General features: G+C 41.1%; 1 protein-coding gene across 12 annotated transcripts in view; it reads left to right on the top strand.

The window, feature by feature from the left end:
* Window positions 1-21,474, top strand: part of SLC8A1 (solute carrier family 8 member A1) — a 447,727-nt gene that overhangs the window by 401,523 nt on the left and 24,730 nt on the right. For all 12 annotated transcript variants that reach the window (XM_027555093.1, XM_027555087.1, XM_027555086.1 and 9 more), the window contains one exon: window positions 273-548. In XM_027555093.1, the coding sequence (XP_027410894.1) occupies window positions 273-548 (276 nt within the window). The remainder of the gene's footprint in view (window positions 1-272; window positions 549-21,474) is intronic.

Below are 21,474 nucleotides of genomic sequence, written 5' to 3'. Positions count from 1 at the left end.
TTTTCATTTCTATGAAATGACAACTCTCACTGGAGGTGACATGGGAGTAGAAAGTGTGTGTTGTTTGCATATCACCAGAACTGGTTGGGGCTTAAGTTTTTGCTGTTGTTCCCTGAAGTATGTCAGTACCTTAATAATTATTTGGTTGATTACGATTGGCTATTGGAAAACCCAAAGCTTCACCTACCTGTCAGGCAAGGGCTAAAAAGCCTGGGAAGGAGAAAGTAGGAGAACAGGTTTTGATGGAATATCCTCCATCTCTTTCTCTCTAGGGGAAGATGACGATGACGACGAATGTGGGGAGGAGAAGCTGCCCTCCTGTTTTGACTACGTGATGCACTTTCTGACTGTGTTCTGGAAGGTCCTCTTCGCCTTTGTCCCCCCGACAGAGTACTGGAACGGCTGGGCGTGTTTCATCGTCTCCATCCTCATGATCGGCCTACTGACGGCTTTCATTGGAGACCTCGCTTCCCACTTCGGCTGCACCATCGGCCTGAAGGATTCCGTGACCGCGGTGGTGTTCGTTGCGCTTGGAACCTCAGTGCCAGGTAGGGAATACATGCTGTGTGATTGCCTCAGAAATGGAAGCCCTTTCACCTTCTTGACCTTTTTGTTTCTGCGGTTTCAAGGTCTGCGCTAACAAACCCGGCCCATGAAAGACAAAAGCCCAAAGCTATGCATGATGTCACTGCCAGAATACTGTCATGGCATTTCTCAAGGTTAGAAAGCTGGTCAGTGTCCTCATGCTGACAGGGTAGCATTCCCAGAGGGCCTGCCTGCCTGCCCAGAGAGAGCAGACTGATTTGACGGCTAGATTGATAGGTCAGCTTCCTATTACAATTAGAACTTTGAAAAACACAGCTGCAGAATCATCTTTAAGAACAAAATTTCTGTCTTCTGTGTATTTAGCAAGAAGCACTCACTGTATTTGTTGGGTGATTTAGTCACTAAGTCACGTCCAACTCTTCCGAACACATGGACTATAGGCTGCTAGGCTTCTTTGTCCATGGGATTCTCCAGGCAAGAGCACTAGAGTGGGTTGCCATTCCTTCTCCAGGGGATTTTCCCAACCCAGGAATCAAACCCAGGTCTCCCGCATTGCAGGCAGATTCTTTACCGACAGAGCTGTGACCTGATACGATGTTCTCTTGACCCAAATATTAATGGGAGTAAATAAAAAACTAACATGAATCAGAACAAGGAAAAAGTCATCCTGACCAAAGTGAGCAGACCAACTGGACATCCCTTCATGCATTCCTATAAGGTGAATTTTTCTTCCAACCTACAGCTATAGCTCATTATGTATACTCACTCTTCTAAGTAAGATAGCCTTCTCCTGAACATTACTTTGAGAGCAGTAATTTTCAGACTTTGTTGGGCATCAAAATTACCTCAGAGTTTGTTTAAAAAATGCAAGTGCTTGAGAGCCATGGAATCGGAAGGTCTAAAGAAGGGCCCAAAATGTGTGTTAAGCTCACAGGTGATTCACAAGTATATATCAACACATCAGAGTTTATTATAAGTCAGGTTCTGGATCCACTCTCCAGCACTGGTTGACATCTTGACAGAGTTACAGCCTCAACTGAGAGTAACAAGACTCGTGTCTCTATCGACAGAAAGTCAGTGACGAGAGTTGCAGTGGGCTTGGGAAAAGGCAGGACTTGTGGAGAGATATAGCTATTCCCTTCCCACTTTCAACACTTGCCAGAGCCTTGATAAAAACGCTGTGACTTCTACTAACACTTGACATAGTTGGCAATCTGACTTTTGGTTTTTGTGACTAAAAACAAGCACAGCTGAACCATGATTTCTTGATCTAAATCATTAATTGTTCTTCTCAGGTACTTATTATCTCCGTGACTATGTATAGATTACTTCTCTGAGCCTCGGTTTCTTCATTTATGAACTAGGGATTACCATACTTAACTTGCAGAATAAGGGTAAGGATTAGGAAAATGCCTGTAAATTATACAGCTAGTAAAGCATCTGGGACATAGAAGGAATTCCATAAAAAAGCAGCTTTTGTGATTATGGTGTTGAATGGCTAAAGATGATCTGACGAGTATGAATCCAGACCCTTCAGCCTTGAGAAACAAGGGATGGATGAAATGTCCAGATTTACACTGGTCAGCCACAGCGCTTGGTGTTACACAACTGATTGACTGTTTGAAGGTCTTGATCAGGCTGGGCCCAGCATGGTTTGGGAGTCCAGCTGAGTTCATGGAGGAGCCGAGCAATTACGAGTGCTCTTCCTCCCACCTTAGAGAGCAGGGCTGTGCAAATTCTTTCTGTTGATTGCTGATCCTCAGAAGAGAGTAGATTCCCCCTTAAAACCAGCTGTACTCCAACAGATATGTATTTGGTCTTTATTTTTTTCTAAGAATGACCAGAAATATAGCAAGCAAGAGGAAAAACTGAAAATACTCTTCAGTTGCTTTGTTTAGAGAACATGTACACAGCCACAGGAACTAAGCATCACGGTCAGCCCCAGCTCTGTCTCAGGTTACTATAGGAAAATGTCAGGGGATCTGCTGTCCTTAAGGCTTAAGACACCGTGCGAAACGGTGCCCAAGTCAGTGCACACTCTTGGCCGTGGCACACTCTTAACCCTTGAGGAGAATATGTGCAAATTATGATAATGAAGGCAAAATTAGATCTCCTGACAGTTATTCAAAATTAGCCTGAATTTCTGAGAAGTCAGCAATAGGGCCTACCAAATGCATCTCTGACTTTAAAAGGGATTGAAAAAAAAATGCTTTTCCTACATGAAATCCTTGGGTCTAAAAATGTTTTGGGGTGTTTTTCTTTTTTTCTTCATTCATATCAATATCTCAAAGCTGGCTCCTTTTGCTATATATCAGTCTTCCAACATGGCTCTGTATCTCGTATTTGAATGAACCCTTTGGAACATATCGAAGCCGTATGATTAAAATTTCTTGTGTGTCATGGAATGTGGATTACAGTAAACCCTAGTGCTTGATGGCTCAGACAGGAAAGTGTCTGCCTGCAGTGCGGGAGACCTGGGTTCAATCCCTGGGTCAGGAAGATCCCCTGGAGAAGGAAATGGCAACCCACTCCAGTACTCTTGCCTGGAAAAACCCATGGATGGAGGAGCATGGTAGGCTACAGTCCATGGGGTCGCAAAGAGTCGGACACGACTGAGCGACTTCACTCACTAGTGCTTGAAGTCATTTGTCCTGCCACTTAAAAACCAGAGCAGAACCCAAGTAGGGGTATCGAGAGGTGAGAAAGCCTGTGGGATGATACAGCAGAGTCATTAGTTGTCTTCCCTGCATTACCATAAATTCTTCCCACTGGGAAGCAGATTTGTTTGCTCTGTTAATGGGAGAATTCCTATAACTTGCTGTAATATTAACTGTGCAGTGTACTCCCCAAACAATATATTCACAGGTAATCTCACCTGATAATATCTATATAAACAGACATTCCCTCCCCCACCCACCTCAGAAAACTGCAAGTTGTTCATTCAGCATCTTGTTCAATATTTCTGACTTCATCCTTCAATCCTGATGATTCAGAGAAGTGCTTGACTTCTTAGAGGGGAAAAGATGCTATTCTTCCCAAATGACAAAGCCCAGTTGCTATGGGCAAAAAACTGATTCTTTTTACTTACAGCCTGCCATTCGTTGGTATTGGTCCTATAGCCCAGATCTTTCTCTAGGCTGACATTTTACCAGTTTTCCTAAGGTAGAAAGGTTCCTGGCTAGTGTTTGATAAGCCGCTGCCTCCTCTGCTGTGAGACTGAGATTCTTAGATTGTGATGGCATTTGAGCATTGAAAAGCTTCACTACTAGTCTTCCCGACTCAGGGTAGAATTAAATATCTATGTATCTCATTAATGGTATGTTCTTACCATAGTCAAAATCTTGGAAAAAAGAGCTTATGACTTTGCAGATGAGACAGAGCTTCTTCATACCAACTGGTAGTGAGATTTTATTATTAACCTACCAGCAGAGAAGGACTCCTGACAACCCTCAGGTGTGCCTGTATAAGCTTAAAGATCCAAACTTATTCATAGAGGAAGAGTCTTTTCTCCTGACTCACCCTTCCCCAGAGCTGCCTTTCTGGAGAAGAAGGGGACTTCCAAAACAGTATGTTCCCACCTCCTCATGTTGGAGTGAACCAGAGCTGGGTCTCCAGCCCTCTTCTTGGTCACGCTCACCCCCTGGGCCATTGTCCCAGTCTCCAAGTCTTAATTACCATTGACACACCAGTGAATACCAAGTGTACATCCCCAACTTCAACTTATCCCTGAGTTCTAGATTCGTATACCAGCTGCTTTCCTATATCCATACTGGATGTGCAATTCACAGCTGAAAAGCACCATATACCAAATAGAACTGTTGATTTCTACTGCCCAGGTACTTTATCTTTCACCCAAACCTATTCTTTCTAGATCTTGCCTTTCTCTGGAAAACAGTGTCATCTTCCCAGGCGTTCCTGATTCCTTTGTCCTCATCCCCAGTGAATGTGTTCATAACTGCTGCAGATCTTTCCTCTACCATCTGTGTTGATCAGACCCACTTAGCTGTCTCGCTCATAGTCATGCTAGCCTGGGCAACTGTTTTTCCTCACTCTAACCCCCAGAGTAGCCTCCTATCTATCCCCATGCTTCTTCTAGAGATGGATTTAAGATGTAAATCAGACTGCATTTCTCCTAAAATCTCAGTCTTCCCTTTCACTTAGGATAAACTTCAAAAGCATCACTCTGGCTTACAAAGACCGTATGATTTGGCCCCTGCCTGTCTGTCCTGTTTACCTCCTTGCCCACTGTTTTTCAGCCTTCCCTGGTGGTTCAATTGGTAAAGAATCCACCTGCAATACAGGAGACCCAGGTTAGTTCCCTGGATGGGGAAGATGCCCTGGAGAAGGAAATGGCAACCCACTCCAATATTCTTGCCTGGAAAATCCCATGGACAGAGGAGCCTGGTGGGCTACAATCCATGGAGCCACAGAGTTGCACATGACTGAGCATCTGAGCATAGTCTTTTTACTGTCCTTCATGCGCCAAGTACATTTCTTTCTCATGGTTTCACTAGCTGTCTAAAATGCCCTTCCCCTTCATTTGCACAAGACTGGCTGTCTTCAGTTATGTCTCATCCTAAACGTCACCTCTTCAAAGAGACCTTCCCTGACCATGCCATATGAAGTAGTCACCCAGTTTTCCTGTGTTATGTCACCCTCTTTGATATTGAGTGTTTATAACTTTCTGGAATTTTTAGTATGCTTTTGAGTATTGTCTTTGGCCTACTCTCCCCACGGAAATGTTTCATAGGAGCAGAAACCTTGCTCTTTTTCTCTATTACATCCCTGGCTCCTAGAATGATTCCTAGTTAGCATATAAATAATGCAATTACGTGTGTGCATGTGTTTGTGTATGTGTGCCATATATATAAATTAATGTACAATCATTTACACATGAGTATGAATTGGTCTGTCAGATTGCTTTCTTCATAACACATTGTAGAGACAGCAAAGAATTAAAGTTAGAATCAAGGGAGATGAATAGCTGTTTCTATAGTGTAGCTTATTTTTGAAGAATAGGATATATCTGAGTAGGTTATTGTAGTAAGAAAGGGCTAAAGTAAATTTCAAAGCACTAAGCCTATCAGAATGGAAACAATGTTTTCTCATTCGTAATTGTGACTATGGTGGGAACTGTGAGCAGCAAGATATTATTTCTTCATTCTTTTCTCTCCTATAATCTCTGCTTCCAAGACTCAGAACTCAGGCCAGAACTGTTAGAAACTTTAGGTATATTTTGTGGAGTGCTAAACAGGTACTTTGCAGTAGACTGGCCTAAGTTCATAACCATGCTATATCACATTGCTTCACTGGAAATGCAGGTTCGAAATACAAGAGGATAATGTGTAAGAAGGAACATTTGGAACCTAGCCTTTTTTGTACTAGGAACCATCTTTAATTGGCAATCTTTTAGCACACAGTCATTTTACTTGAGTAAAACTTGGGTATATTGGCTTAAAGCTCAACATTCAGAAAACGAAGATCATGGCATCCGGTCCCACCACTTCATGGGAAATAGATGGGGAAACAGTGGAAACAGTGTCAGACTTTATTTTTCTGGGCTCCAAAATCACTACAGATGGTGACTGCAGCCATGAAATTAAAAGACGCTTACTCCTTGGAAGGAAAGTTATGACCAAACTAGATAGCATGCTCAAAAGCAGAGACATTACTTTGCCAGCAAAGGTTCGTCTAGTCAAGGCTATGGTTTTTCCTGTGGTCATGTATGGATGTGAGAGTTGGACTGTCAAGAAGGCTGAGCGCCAAAGAATTGATGCTTTTGAACTGTGGTGTTGGAGAAGACTCTTGAGAGTCCCTTGGACTGCAAGGAGATCCAACCAGTGCATTCTTTTTTTTTTTTTTACTGTAATTTTATTTTATTTTATTTTTTTCTTAATTTTTTAATTTTTTTTATTCCTTTATTTCTCATGTGTTCCCCATCCTGAACCCTCCTCCCTCCTCCCTCCCCATACCATCCCTCTGGGTCGTCCCAGTGCGCCAGCCCCAAGCATCCAGCATCGTGCATTGAACCTGGACTGGCATCTCGTTTCATACATGACATTTCACATGTTTATCAGCCCTGGGATTTCTTTGGAAGGAATGATGCTAAAGCTGAAACTCCAGTACTTTGGCCACCTCATGCGAAGAGTTGACTCCTTGGAAAAGACTCTGATGCTGGGAGGGATTGGGGGCAGGAGGAGAAGGGGACGACAGAGGATGAGATGGCTGGATGGTATCACTGACTCGATGGACGTGAGTCTGAGTGAATTCTGGGAGTTGGTGATGGACAGGGAGGCCTGGCGTGCTGCAATTCATGGGGTCGCAAAGAGTCGGACGTGACTGAGCGACTGATCTGATCTGATACATCAGATTCCAAATATGAACCTTTTCCTTTCATCTCTGGCTCCTTATAAATCAAGTCAAATAAAGGTAAGCATTCTTCTTTAATTACAGAGAAAACTCTGAGATGTTGACGAGTTGCGAGTAATTTGACCTGGGTCCTGTCTTGGTCTTTTTTCATATATCTTGATTAGGCTTGTGCCCAAAGCTTGCCTACTGCTCACTTCATCTTCTCTTTACTGATTATTTACTTTTGGGACCAGAACAATTTAAAAATTGGGTATTCTAGGCCACTGGCATTGTCTGACTTCTGTTTGCTTCCAGTATTATGATTATCCTTTGAGTTCTGTCAAGTAAGAATTATTTTAGCCTAGAGATTTTAAGGCATGAAAGAGAAGGAAATAGACAGTTTTGGAGATTTTGCCCTATTTTCTACATGGAATCTTTTTTTTAAATAATCTTTATATCAGATCGTCTGTCATTTTTAAGTTACCACTTCCAGACTTTTAAATACCATAGGATGTACATGATATAAAACTAGCCATACTAGCCATTCACTTTGCCCTCTGATTGCAGTGTTAGTGAATATGAACCACAGGGGTATAGAAACAAGAGCTTTTTTTAAAAAAAGTTTGATTGGAGTATAGTTCCTTCACAGTGTTTTGTTAGCTTCTGCTGTGTGGTAAAGTGAATCAGTTACACACAAACATATTCACTCTTTTTTTGACTTCTAGACTTCTACATTTTTTTAATTGAAGGAAAATTGCTTTATAATGTTGTGTTGGTTTCTGCCATACAACAATGTGAATCAGTCATAATTATATGTATACACATATCCCCTCCCTCCTGAACTTCCCCCCACCTCACCCCTCTAGGTTATCACAAAGCAGGGTTGAGCTCCCTGAATCCTACAGCAAATTCCCACTAGCTATCTGTTCTGCATCTGGTAATGCATATGTTTTAATACTACTCTGTCAGCTTGCCCACCCTCTCCTTCCACAGCTCTGTCCACATATCTGTTCTCTACATCTGTGTCTCTGTTGCTGCACTACAAGGTTCAAAAGTACCATTTTTCTAGATTCCATATATATACATTAATATATAATATTAATTTTTCTCTTTCTTACTTCACTCTGAATAACAGGCTCCAAGTTCATCCACCTCGCTACAGCTGACTCAAATGTGTTCCTCTTTGTGGCTGAGCAATATTCCACTGTATATGTGTACCATATCTATAGCCACTCATCTGTCAGTGGACATACTGACTCTTTTAAAAATGTCCTCCCCATTTAGGTGACCACAGAGCATTGAAGAGAGTTGCTTGTGCTGTATACAGTAGGTTCTCATTATCTGTTTTTACATAGTAGTGTGTATGTATCAATCCTAGTCTCCCAATTCATCCCCCACCTTGGTAGCCATAAATTTGTTCTCTACATCTGTGACTCCATTTCTGCTTCGCAAATAAGTTCATCTGTACAATTTTTCTAGATTCAACATATAATTAATACTAAATGATATTTGTTCTTCTCTTTCTGACTCACTTCACTCTGAATGACAATTTCTAAGTCCATCCTCATCTCTGCAGATGGTACCATCTTGTTTCTTTTTATGGCCGAGTAATATTCCATTGTATATGTGTACCGCACCTTCTTTATTTCTCTGATAAACATAGTTGCTTCCATGTCCTAGCTATTGTAAATAGTGCTGCAGTGAACACGGCAGTGCATGCAGCCTTTCAAATTCTGGTTTTTTGATTCAGTTTTGTTTTTTTCATATTGAGCTGCATGAGTTGTTTGTATATTTTGGAAATTAGTTCCTTGTCACTTGCTTCATTTACAAATATTTTCTACCATCCTGAGGGTTGCCTTTTCATTTTGTTCATGGCTTCCTTTGCTGTGAAAACAAAAAGCCTTTAAAAAAAAAAAAAAAAACATTTTATTTTGTATTGAGGTATAGATGATTAACAAACAATGTTGTGATGATTTCAGGTAAATAGTGAAGGGACTCAGCCATACATAAACATGTATTCATTCTCCCCCAAACTCCCCTCCTATCCACACTGCCACATAACATTGAGCGGAGTTCCATGTACTATACAGTAAGTCCTTGTTGGTTATTCATTTTAAATGTAGCAGTGTGTACACACTCATACCAAACTTCCTGACTATCCCTTCCTCCCATCTTTCCTCCTGGGCAACCATAGTCTCAAAGTCTGTTTCTATTTTGAAAGTAAGTTCATTGAAATCATTTCTTTTTAGATTCCACATATTAGGGATGCCATACAATATTTCTCCTTCTTTTTCTGACTTCACTAAATATGACACTCTCTAGGGCCATCCATGTTGCTGTTAATGACATTATTTCGTTCTTTTTAGTGACTGGGTAATATTCCATTGTATATATGTACCATATCTTCTTTATCCATTCCTCTGTCGATGGACATTTAGGTTGATTCTATGCCTTGTAATATGCCTTGGCTATTATAAACAGTGCTGCAATGAATATTGAGGTGCATGTATCTTTTCAGACCATGTTTTTGCCCAGATATATGCCCAAGAGTGGGAGTGCAGGGTCACATGGTGGGTCTATTTTTATTTTTTAAGGAATTTCCATACTGTTCTCCATAGTGCCTGTACCAATTACATTACTGCCAACATTGTAGGAGAGCTCCCTTCTCTCCACACCCTCTCAAGCATGTATTATTTGTGGATACTTCTTGGACAGCCGTTCTGGCTGGTGTGAGGTGACATCTCTTTGTAGTTTTGATTTCCATTTCTCTAATAATGAGTGATGTTGAACATCTTTTCATGTGCCTGTTGGCTATCTGCATGTCTTCTTTGGAGAAATGTCTATTTAGGTCTCTGCCCACTTTTTGAGTGGGTTGGGTTTTTTTTGCTTCTGTTAAGCATCATGAGCTGTTCTGTAAATTTTGGAGACTAATCTCTTATCAGTCACATCATTTGTAAATATTTTCTCCCAGTCTGTGGGTTGTCTTTTTGTTTATTGTTTCTTTTGCTATGTAAAAGCTTTTGAGTTTAAGTAGGTCCCATTGTTTATTTTTCTTATATCCATTACTAGTCAGTGAATCATAAGAGATCTTGCTATGATTTATGTCAGAGAGTGTTCTGCCTGTATTTCCCTCTAAGTTTCATAGTATCTAGCCTTACATTTAGATCTTTAATTCATTTTGAGTTTATTTTTGTATACAGAGTTAGGAAGCATTCTAATTTCATTCTTTTATAATACATGTGGCTGTCAAGTTTTCCCAGCACCACTCATTGAAAAGATTGTCTTTTCTCCATTGTATATTCTTGCATCCTTTGTCACAGATTAGGGGGCCATAGGTGTGTGGGTTTATCTCTGGATGTTCTATCCTGTTTCATTGATTTATATTTCTCTTTTTGGGCCAGTACCATACTGTTTTGATAACTGTAGCTTTGTGGCATAGTCTGAAGTCAGGGAGCCTGATTCCTCCACTCCAGTTTTTCCCTCAAGATTGCTTTGGCTCTTTGGGGTCTTCCATTCATATTTTGTTCTAACTCTGTGAAAAATACCATTGGTAATTTGATAGGAATTGCATTAAATCTGTAGATTGCCTTGTGCAATAGAATAATTTTCACAATATTGATTCTTTACATCCAGTGACATGGTTTATGTTTCCATCTGTTTGAGTCATCTTTGTCTTCTTTCATCACTTTCTTATAGTTTTCCAAGTACACTTCTTTTACCTGCTTAGGTAGGTTTATTCCTGGGTATTTTATGCTTTTTAACACATGGAATATGGGATTGTCTCCTTAATTTCTCTTTTGATCTTTCATTGCTAGTGTTCAGGAATGCAAAAGATTTCTGTGCCTTTCTTTTGTTTCTTGCAATTTAATCAGATTTGTTGATAAGCTCTAGTAGTTTTCTTGTGGCATCATTATAATTTTTTTGTGTATAGAATCATGTCATCTGAAAACAGTGACAGTTTTACTTCTTTTCCAGTTTGGATTCCTTTTATTTCTTTTTCTTATCTGATTGCTGTGGCTAGGACTTTCAAAACGATGTTGAATTATGGTGGCAAGAGTGGACATCCTTGTCTTGTTCCTGATCTTAGAGGAAATACTTTTAATTTTTCACCATTGAGAATGATACTTGCTATGGATTTATCATATATGGCTTTTATTATATTAAGGTAGGTTCCCTCTGTGTCCACTTTATGGACAGATTTTATCATAAACGAGTGTTGAATTTTGTCAGAAGCTTTTTATGTCTCTATTGAGATGATCATATGGTTTTTAATCTTTAATTTGTTAATATGGTGTATCCCATTGATTTGCATATATTGAAAAATCTTTGCATCCCTGGATCCCACTCAATCATGGTGTATGATCCTTTTAACATTGTTGGATTCTGTTTGTAGTATTTTGTTAAGGATTTTTGCATCTATGTTCATCAGTGATGTGGGCCTGTAGTTTGCTTTGTTGTGTGATCTCTTTGTCTGCTCTCGGTACTGGGTTGATGGTAACCTCATAGACTGGCTCTGGGAATGTTCCTTCCTCTGCAATTTGTTAGAAAAGTTTGAAAAGGATAGTTATTAGTTCTTCTCTAAACGTTTGATAAAATTCACCTGTGAAGAGAGCTGGTCCTGCACTTTGTTTTAGATGATTCAGTTGTTAGATGAGAAAATTAAGGCTTATAGAAAAATGATTTGGCCACATTTAGGCCAAGTTTATATCAATGGTAAATTATGGAATCCATATTATCTCATAATACTTAAATCTGGTATTTAACCACTTTATCATTCCACCTGGGATTTAGTTGCAAAGTAAGCATGGCAGATATCCTTTCCCATATATTTTATAATTTGGGGGATATTACACTTTTACCTTAATTTTAGTATTTTCCATTTTTAAAATATGCAACAGTGGATTACATTCAAGCTCCTTGATATCTGATACTACATTATTCTCTGGCATCAAACACCTCATAGAGTCCATGCTTCAAAAAACTTAGAAAAGTAGTAAAGACCTAATCCTCTGTTCATAGATTCTTAGCATTTCCTACATGTAAATTTGAAAAAATTAGATGGCTGGAAACTCTTAAGCATGTTCAGTTCTGACTCAGCTGGTGAAAAATAGCATGCCAAGATAATCTTCATCAGCACAGCCACGTGCTGCTAATTTAAGTGACCACAAGGGAGGTTGGGTCATTCTGACTCTAGCTAGAAGCTGCTTGTGATTTCGAGGTTGCCCAGGCACTGGGGTCAGTGGAGCCCAGGAAGGACATATTGAGGACACTATCTCAGCAGTCAGGTTCTGCAAAGACCTACTGGCAACTCTGGAAATCAACTTTCAATGTTTAGCAGAAGTAGGAGCCCTGGGAGCAGAATTTCTAGAGGTTACTGTCTAAAACACCTATCCACGCACATACTCATTCTGTCCCAACCTAACCAAAAATAGGGGGTCAGAAGGCAACACAGTAGCATAGCACCCCACCCAAAAGAAATCTCTTCTCAGGGGAAATAGTACCCAGCCATTCTGAATTCCCCAGTCATCTGAGCTACCTCGGAGACAGCAGGAATCAGACTGCTTCAGTCTCTTCCTCTTTGTTCTACTTTAAACAGATTCCGTGTTCTTATTGCTGGGCTCACAGATTAACTGTTAATAGTCTCAGTCCCAGAAAAGTGATGCAGAATCTTCTCTCAGTACCATCTTAGTGAAGATGCACCAACAGAGTATAAAAGAACAGGAACTTTAGATTCAGGTAGCCCTGAGTTCAAACCCACCTACCCCTGCTTACTAGAAGCATATTACTTAATTTCTCAAAGCCTTAGTTTCTTAAGCTGCATAAATGGGGACATGAAAATCTACCTTAGAGTTGAGGACTATATGAGAACACCTTTGTAGTGCAGGATATTACATATAGTTGACCTGATAAGAAAGTTAGATCCCTTTCCCCTTCTACTTCAATGTACTGATAAATGGGTTTAGGATTCCCACAGTATTTTTAGCTCTGCTATATTGCAGCCATTGAAAAAAATAGAAAGCCAAGAAAATTCTTAGCCTATTTTCATTACTATCCTTTGTTAAGAATTCTGATGATACGGACATCCCCAAATGTATTCCTGTCTCCTGCAGTGTCACTGACTGACTATGAGCTTTACCCTCCAAGCACTGGCATTTCAACTCAGTGCAAGTTGGAGAGACAGTGCCGCAGCTCCAGTGTATATACATATTAAATTGGATGGTTAACATTTCACATCAGCTTACATGGGAATGAAAACAGAATTACTTTACTCTGAGCCAAGATTTCCCAATGGCCCTGGTGACAGTTCTCCCAAGAGGACCTAAAGGGCAGGTATATTTTGTTTTCAAATGCTCTAATATGCAGTCAGTTTCTTGGCCACCAGCAAAGGTCAGGACTGTTGACAATGGGCCCTCTGATCTGTAGTCAGGCCAAGAGGCAAAGATACCCAGGGACACGGCCAGGGGAGCAGCCCTGGTCAGCCCTAGTCACTCAAATGTCTTTCCATGGAACCTTATCTGAACCGCACACCAATGAGAAGCTGCCTGGGGGTAAAACACTCTGTTCTTTCCAGAGAACTTTCCCACGAATGAGTGATGTCATTAGAATTGAAGGGTGCCTACGAAAGCAAAACTTTACAAAGACAGAGCAAGACGGAGGAAGGCCTGACACCAGATTTCACAAGATTTGCTCCATAAATGCCACAAGCACTGCCTATTATCCTAAATAAAAATAAAGTATATGCAACAGGCCCAAAAGCGTTTTGTAAAAGCCAGTCTGGGACAGACTCATTTCAAAATTTTATTTCCATCCTTTATCCCTTTCGCTCAAAAGAAAAGCTTGTATTCCGTCCTCTTAGTTTTTTCATTGGCCATTACAGTCCTTCTGTTTTTCTCAAATGGTAGCACTGCATGGGCACCTGGCCCTGTGCGCCAGGCTAGGGAGAGACCAGGATGATAAAAAGGGTGTCATCTAGCAGGAGGTGGTCCAGAGAGTAGGGGTTCTCGGCGTGTGTCAGGCTTCACCTGAAGCTTTGCAGTCTCAGGATGAGGGTCCCAACCTGACACGAGCTGCCTTCAGTGAGTTCCACAACGGCCACAGTGTAAGAAAGAGAGTTAAAAAATATTTCATCCTACTCTTAACTGGGCCCTTTTATAAACTCTAGGTCAGCCAAATAAGAACACCTGGCAGGAATACCATACTATTGAGGGGCATGTGTATGTGTGTGTGTTTGTATGTGTGTTTTGTGCCTGAAGACTTGGTGTTGTGGATATGCATTGCAGACAAATGTAAACTTTTTTCCAGCTCAAGCTGTATTCCAAAGAGAGCAAGCATCAAGTATAGGGAAAGCATATTAGGAATATTCGCTCCATGGGGGTTAGCACAAGTGTGGGTCTCTACTGAATGACCAGTAAACAATGTACAGGTGAAGACTCTCATTTCTCCCTTTGCATATTTGAAAATAAGATAATGAAAATGACAGTTTTCAAGGGCCACTCTTTAATTTTTTTTTCTTTCAAATTCAGGCCCCAGACTGCATTTATAAGCAACTTTATTGAGGCGTTATTCACATACCATAAAATTGGTATGTGAAGTAAACAATTCAGTGATTTTTTTTTCTGTAAATTGCTATGTTGTGCAACTATTACCCTGATCCAGTTTTAGAATGTTTCATTACCACAGTAAGATCCCTCATGCCCATATACAGGTAATCTCCATTTCCACCTCCAGCCCCAAATAACTGCTAATGTACATTCTGACTGCACAAAGTTGTCTTTTCTCAATATTTAACAAAGACCAATTTTAGCATAAAAATGTCATGGATTCTCTATATGATAGTAATTATACTTGTTATACATAATGTTAGGGATGCACCATGGAGTCTGTAGGATTTATGATTTTTGTTTTATTCATTACACAATCTCTACAGACATGTACAGTCTATGCATGTGAGATGTTTTTGGTCTTCATTGCTTTGTGCATATATGAATTTGTGTGCCTTTTAAAACAACTCGTAACCCTTCTGCCAACAGTAACTTTGACCTCTGTGTTAGGGATTTCTGGGAGAAAATACCACACAGTGGCACTCAGAATTAGCACCATGAACCTTGAGGTTGTTGTTGTTCAGTCGCTAAGTTGCGTCCAACTCTTTACAACCCCGCGGACTGCAGCACGCCAGGCTTCCCTGTCCTTCACTGTCTCCTGGAGTTTGCTTAAACTCATGTTCATTGAGTCAGTGATGCCATCCAACATCCAATCCTCTGTTGCCCTATTCTCCTCCTGCCCTCAATCTTTCCCAGCATCAGGGTCCTTTCTGATGAGTCAGCTCTTCACATCAGGTGGCCAAAGTGTTGGAGCTTCAGCATCAGTCCTTCCAATGAATATTCAGGGTTGATTTCCTTTAGGATTGACTGGTTCGATCTCCTTGAAATCCAAGGGACTCTCCTGAGGCTTCTCCAGCACTGAAGTTCAAAAGGATCAATTCTTCAGCACTCAGCCTGCTTTATGATCCAACTCTCACATCTGTGCATGACTATTGGAAAAACCATAGTTTTGACTATGCTGATCTTTGTTGGCAAAATGATGTCTCTGCTTTTTAATACATTGACCAGGTTTGTCATAGCTTTTCTTCCAAGAAGCAAGTGTCTTTTAATTTTATGGTTGCCGACATCAAATGCAGTGATTTTGAAGCCCAAGAAAATAAACTCTGCCACTGTTTCTGTTTTTTCTCCATTTATTGCCATGAAATGATGGGACTGGATGTCATGATCTTAGTTTTTTGAATGTTGAGTTTTAAGCCAGCTTTTTCACTCTTCTCTTTTATCAAGAGGCTCTTTGGTTCCTCTTCACTTTCTGCCACTTAGGGGTGGTATCATCTGCATATCTGAGGTTGTTGATGTTTCTCCCAGCAATCTTGATTCCAGTTTGTGAGTCATCCAGTCCGGCATTTTGCATGAAACACTCTGCATATAAGTTAAATAAGCAGAGTAAAATATACTGTCTTGACATACTCCTTTCCAAATTTTGAACTAGTCCATTGTTCATGTCCGGTTCTAACTGTTGCTTCTTGACCTGCATACAGGTTTCTCAGGTGGTCTAGTATTCCCATTGCTCTAAGAATTTTCCACAGTTTGTTGTGATCCACACAGTTAAAGTTTAGCATAGTCAATGAAGCAGAAGTAAATGTTTTTCTGGAATTCTTTTTGCTTTATCTATGATCCAGCACATGTTGGCAATTTTATATCTGGTTCCTCTGCCTTTTCTAAATCTAGCTTGTACATCTGGAATTTCTTAGTTCATGTACTGTTGAAGCCTAGCTAGAATGATTTTGAGCATTACCTTGCTAGCATTGTGAAATTACTGCAGTTGTACTATAGTTTGAACATTCTTAGGCGTTGCCCTTCTTTGCACTTCATTTAATAATAAAAAATTAAAAAGTCCTTCAGTTGATCATAACAGTGCTAAGGAGGCAAACTTCAGCTCTTAGTCTCATCCAGTGTGCCACCTTGTAGGCCCCTTGAATCACTTCAAATCCATGGAAACCATTAGGAACAGAGACCAAGGTCTATAGAACAGAGGCACGTGCCAGGACCTCCCTGCACAGAGAATAACATGTTTTTATTAAAATGTTGTTACTGAACTTAAAGAACTGTGGGTTATAAAAAAGCATCATTTAATTGCCATGTCATGGGTACCGCATGAGCAGCAAAATGAATTTAAGACCCACTGGTATTTTTAGAAAAGGCAGATGAAATGCTAACTCAATTTACAAGGCAGATCTTCCATGTGACTACAGAAGAATTTTAGTATCTGTTGGGAATAGTGCATATTCTGGCTATGAAATCATGGTGCTCGGCATTTATACACGATGCCAGCTGGAACGCCATCAAGGCTCCTTAGCACACAGACCTCACATCCTGCCTCTTCCCAGGAAGGGAACATAAGCTATGTATGACTGTTTATACTCTGCTTTATTCCAGAAAAGGATTTAAATCTATACAACACTTTACATGGTTCAGCCACATTTTCTGACACATCATCCAGAAATGCTGATCTCACTGGTGACCATATTTGATAACCTTTGTTTAACTCAGTACCTATAAATCCCGTGTTTTGTGCACAGGGAAAAAAGAGCTTATTTTGGTTCAGTTGTTTACAAGCAGGAAATTATGTGGTATTTTCTGCCCCGCCATCCCCTCCTTTGCCTTCTGAAGCCCAGGGGGCTCTTTGGCATGGTCCTCCATAAATTTCAAGCTATTATTAGGTTATCCCTGTTTAAGAAAAAGCATGTGAGTTGAGATAACAAGCAGGGTTGCTGTCATTCCAAACTAAAATGATCCCCGCTGGGGTCCACAAATGGGCCCAGCAGAGACTAATTATACCTCTTCATTCGTGAGGTACAGTTGCAAAAGAAAAAGCACTGCAAACGTGCACAAAGATTGTGAAAATGCCATTCTCTGAAGGATTCTAGGCATGGTGGTGCTTCAGAGGGTTGACATATGGCAAACCAGAGCCCCTAAACTAACCCACTTGTCAAACGAGAGAGGCCCCCGGCTCAGAGGAGGTCGGGACTCAGTGTGAAGTTGCATTAGTGGTTCCAGGCACTGCCTGCCCTTACATTCAAGCTTCTGGAGTTGTCACATTTCGGGAGAAAGGGGACAAACCACACACGAGAACCTGACGTCAATAACTTCTGCCGTACCAGATATTCTTGTCCTGACAGTAAGAATTAAGTTCAATTCAGTTGCTCAGTAGTGTCCGACTCTTTGCAACCCCCATAGACTGCAGCACGCCAGGCTTCCCTGTCCATCACCAACTCCTGGAGTTTGCTCAAACTCATGTCCATCCAGTTGGTGATGCCATCCAACCGTCTCATCCTCTGTTGTCCCCTTCTCCTCCTACCTTCAGTCTTTCCCAGCATCAAGGTCTTTTCCAATGAGTCAGCTCTTCGCATCAGGTGGCCAAAGTATTGGAGCTTCAGCTTCAGCATCACTTCTTCCAATAAATATTCAGGACTGATTTCCTTTAGGATTGACTGGTTTGATCTCCAGTAATAATTAGGGGACCAATATTATCAGATCTTCCGTTTAAAAGGATGACTGACTACACTGGAAAACAGACTACAGACTGGCAGGAGAGAAAGACTGGTTGAAGAGAAGCTAGAGGGTATAGCAGTAATGCAGCCAGGATTCAGACCCAGTTATATCCCATTAGAGCTGTTCTAGCAAAAAGTACTGTGACTTCCATTGCTTGGCAGCAATCAGCTCAGTTCAGTTCAGTCACTCAGTCGTGTCCGACTCTTTGCGACCCCATGAATCGCAGCACGCCAGGCCTCCCTGTCCATCACCAACTCCTGGAGTTCACTCAGACTCACGTCCATCGAGTCAGTGATACCATCCAGCCATCTCATCCTCTGTCGTCCCCTTCTCCTGCTGCCCCCAATCCCTCCCAGAATCAGAGTCTTTTCCAATGAGTCAACTCTTCACATGAGGTGGCCAAAGTACTGGAGTTTCAGCTTTAGCATCATTCCTTCCAAAGAAATCCCAGGGTTGATCTCCTTCAGAATGGACTGGTTGGATCTCCTTGCAGTCCAAGGGACTCTCAAGAGTCTTCTCCAACACCACAGTTCAAAAGCATCAATTCTTCGGCACTCAGCCTTCTTCACAGGCCAACTCTCACATCCATACATGACCACAGGAAAAACCATAGCCTTGACTAGATGAACCTTTGTTGGCAAAGTAATGTCTCTGCTTTTGAATATGCTATCTAGGTTGGTCATAACTTTCCTTCCAAGGAGTAAGCGTCTTTTAATTTCATGGCTGCAGTCACCATCTTCAGAGATTTTGGAGCCCCAAAAAATAAAGTCTGACACTGTTTCCACTGTTTCCCCATCTATTTCCCATGAAGTGGTGGGACCGGATGCCATGATCTTCGTTTTCTGAATGTTGAGCTTTAAGCCAACTTTTTCACTCTCCTCTTTCACTTTCATCAAGAGGCTTTTTATTTCCTCTTCCCTTTCTGCCATAAGGGTGGTGTCATCTGCATATCTGAGGTTATTGATATTTCTCCCGGCTATCTTGATTCCAGCACAGTATTGGCAGCAATACTGTGGCTCAAATGTTTTAAGAATTAAAACAAAGGAAGTGATATGATGTAGTGGCAAGACATAGGCTTCAGAGCCATTCTGTCTTTGTTTTCATTCATTTATACTACAAATATTTAGTGAACATACACTAAGTGCTAAGACCTGTTCTACTTGGGGTCAGAGGGATTAATAAAAGACAGATGTTGAATCCCGTGAAGTGAGATACTTAAAAACATGATAATATTCAGATACCAACAGGATGAATATTGTTACGAAAATAAAGCAGGATCATGGAATTGGGGGGGGATGGTATTTTAATAAGATAGTATATCTCCTGGTACCACTGATAGTTGGCAAGTCACCCCATCTTTAAGCCTGTGGTTCTCCCTTTGCCGACTTACCCAGACAGTTCTAATCTTAGAAACTGTGAAAAAGTATTGCTTTTCCTTGGACCCCACTTCAAATAATGCCTTTGAATTATCTGCTGTTTTCCTCTTCTCTCTGGCAGCTAGTATTCTCATGTCACCCCCAGTCTATCTGTTCTGACCAGATAAGACCATAGTACCCTGGATGTTTCTTCCCAACACCTTTCTCCTCTCATCCCAAATATTCTGGGTTAGTTATTTTTGCCAACCACGGTTCTTGGCCTCCTCAATCAACAGAAATTGATCAGAGGCCAGACAAGAAATTCAGGCAAGGCTTTACTGGGGTACCTGCTGCAGCAAGGGGCAGAGAGAACAAACAACAGGTTCCCTTGCTTACTCACTGAAGTTAGGGTGAGCTGGTTCCTTCTGTGGGATGAGGGTAGTGGTGTGTCCAGAAGTTGGGTCAGACAGGTGATTTGGGTGGTTTGCCCGCCCCTTTGGTGGTGTTGTATGCAGGGGGCTGGGGGCATGTATATATTATGCTCCAGGCCTATCAGAAGTAGCATTTGGGCTTTTTTATATTTTTGCATCTTGTCCATAATTTTCCTTAACTGTACATGCATATAATTATTTTTGGCCCCTTATAGTTTGTTTGTATCTTGTTACTTGAGATGTTTGTCCAGGTGTAAGCACTGCAGCAAAGGTCGCAGGTCCCAGCCTGTGTTACTATGACTGGAGGTGAAGTGAAAGTCAGTCGGTCATGCCCTACTCTTTGTGACCCCATGGACTATACAGACCATGGAATTCTCCAGGCCAGAATACTTGGAGTGGGTGGCCATTCCCTTATCCAAGGGATCTTCCCAACCCAGGGATTGAACCCAGGTCTCTCGCATTGCAGGCAGATTCTTTACCAGCTGAGCCACAAGGGAAGCCTTGAATATTCGAGGGAATACTTGAATATTATGACTGGAATATTCAATAAATGATCCACACCAAGGTATCAATGATTAATGATTTCATGAGGCCAGAGCATTGCATTGAACACAAAACAGTAATACATTTGAATAGCTTCATTGTTCAGAAGGTGCATTTGTATAATTATCTCTTTGATATCCCAGCAGCCTTGGGAGTTGGGCAGTCTCATTATGTGAGGTTTCAGCATGGGGTAAAATGTCACAAGAACAGGATTTGACCAAGGATCCTAGGAACAAGACTGCAGCATGAAGACCTGGGCACAGGCATCACAGAATGTGGATTCTAAGCCCGCCTTCTGCATTCAAAGCTCATCCACCCTAGAGAACTTCAGTTTCCTCCCCTGAAAAAAATAGTGGGACTGATGGTACTCCTCCCAGCCACCATCCCACCTCTGAATTGTTCAGAAGAACCAGTAGTGTAACATCTGTGGAAGTGCTTCAAAAATTGTAAGATGTTGTACACCTAAGAGCTATTTATCAAAAGACATTTATTAAGTACTAAGCTGTGTTGGTGCCTGAGAGAGACAAGGACAAAGCGTGACGTAAGAGCTCAGCCTCATCACATATTCCTCGCAGCTTAGAGCCCTACCCCTTATTCTCTGGTCTTCACATTACAAATGACATTTCTAGTAAGGACCCAAGTACAAATGATGAAAGACCTGGGCCGACAACTCTTCCTAGACATTTCAAGGGTACAAATCTCTTAACAAGCTTGTAAAAAGTATTTGTCAGGTCCAGTGAATATGCAAAGCAATTCTGTGGGTTGAAGTCAATAAAATCAACTGTTAGTAAATAAAATATGTTGCTGTGACAGAAGATACAAAATTAAAAGAGGATTTTGGCCTTGCTCTACCATCCTTCATTGCTTGACAGGAGGGATTGGAAGGAAACCAATACAGACATATCTCTTCAGAGCTGGCCCTGGGAAGACTTTTACAGTGGGTGAAATTTGTTTTTTAGAATTCTTGTTTCACTATATGGACTGTCCTGAGCACTTTCTTGTCTCTGGGCTCTAGGTCAGCCCCTGATAGGCAGGAAATATCCTCTTCATCTCTTCCATACCCCTTCCTCACCCTTTACATGTATCTGATTTGCATATAATATGTGCGATGCCTTCCATCTAAGGATTTGAGTACCATATCCATGACTACTGAAAGAA

This window comes from Bos indicus x Bos taurus, chromosome 11 (genome assembly GCF_003369695.1).
Source record: "Bos indicus x Bos taurus breed Angus x Brahman F1 hybrid chromosome 11, Bos_hybrid_MaternalHap_v2.0, whole genome shotgun sequence".
NCBI lineage: Eukaryota > Metazoa > Chordata > Mammalia > Artiodactyla > Bovidae > Bos > Bos indicus x Bos taurus.
This window is presented reverse-complemented; position numbering and strand designations above follow the sequence as displayed.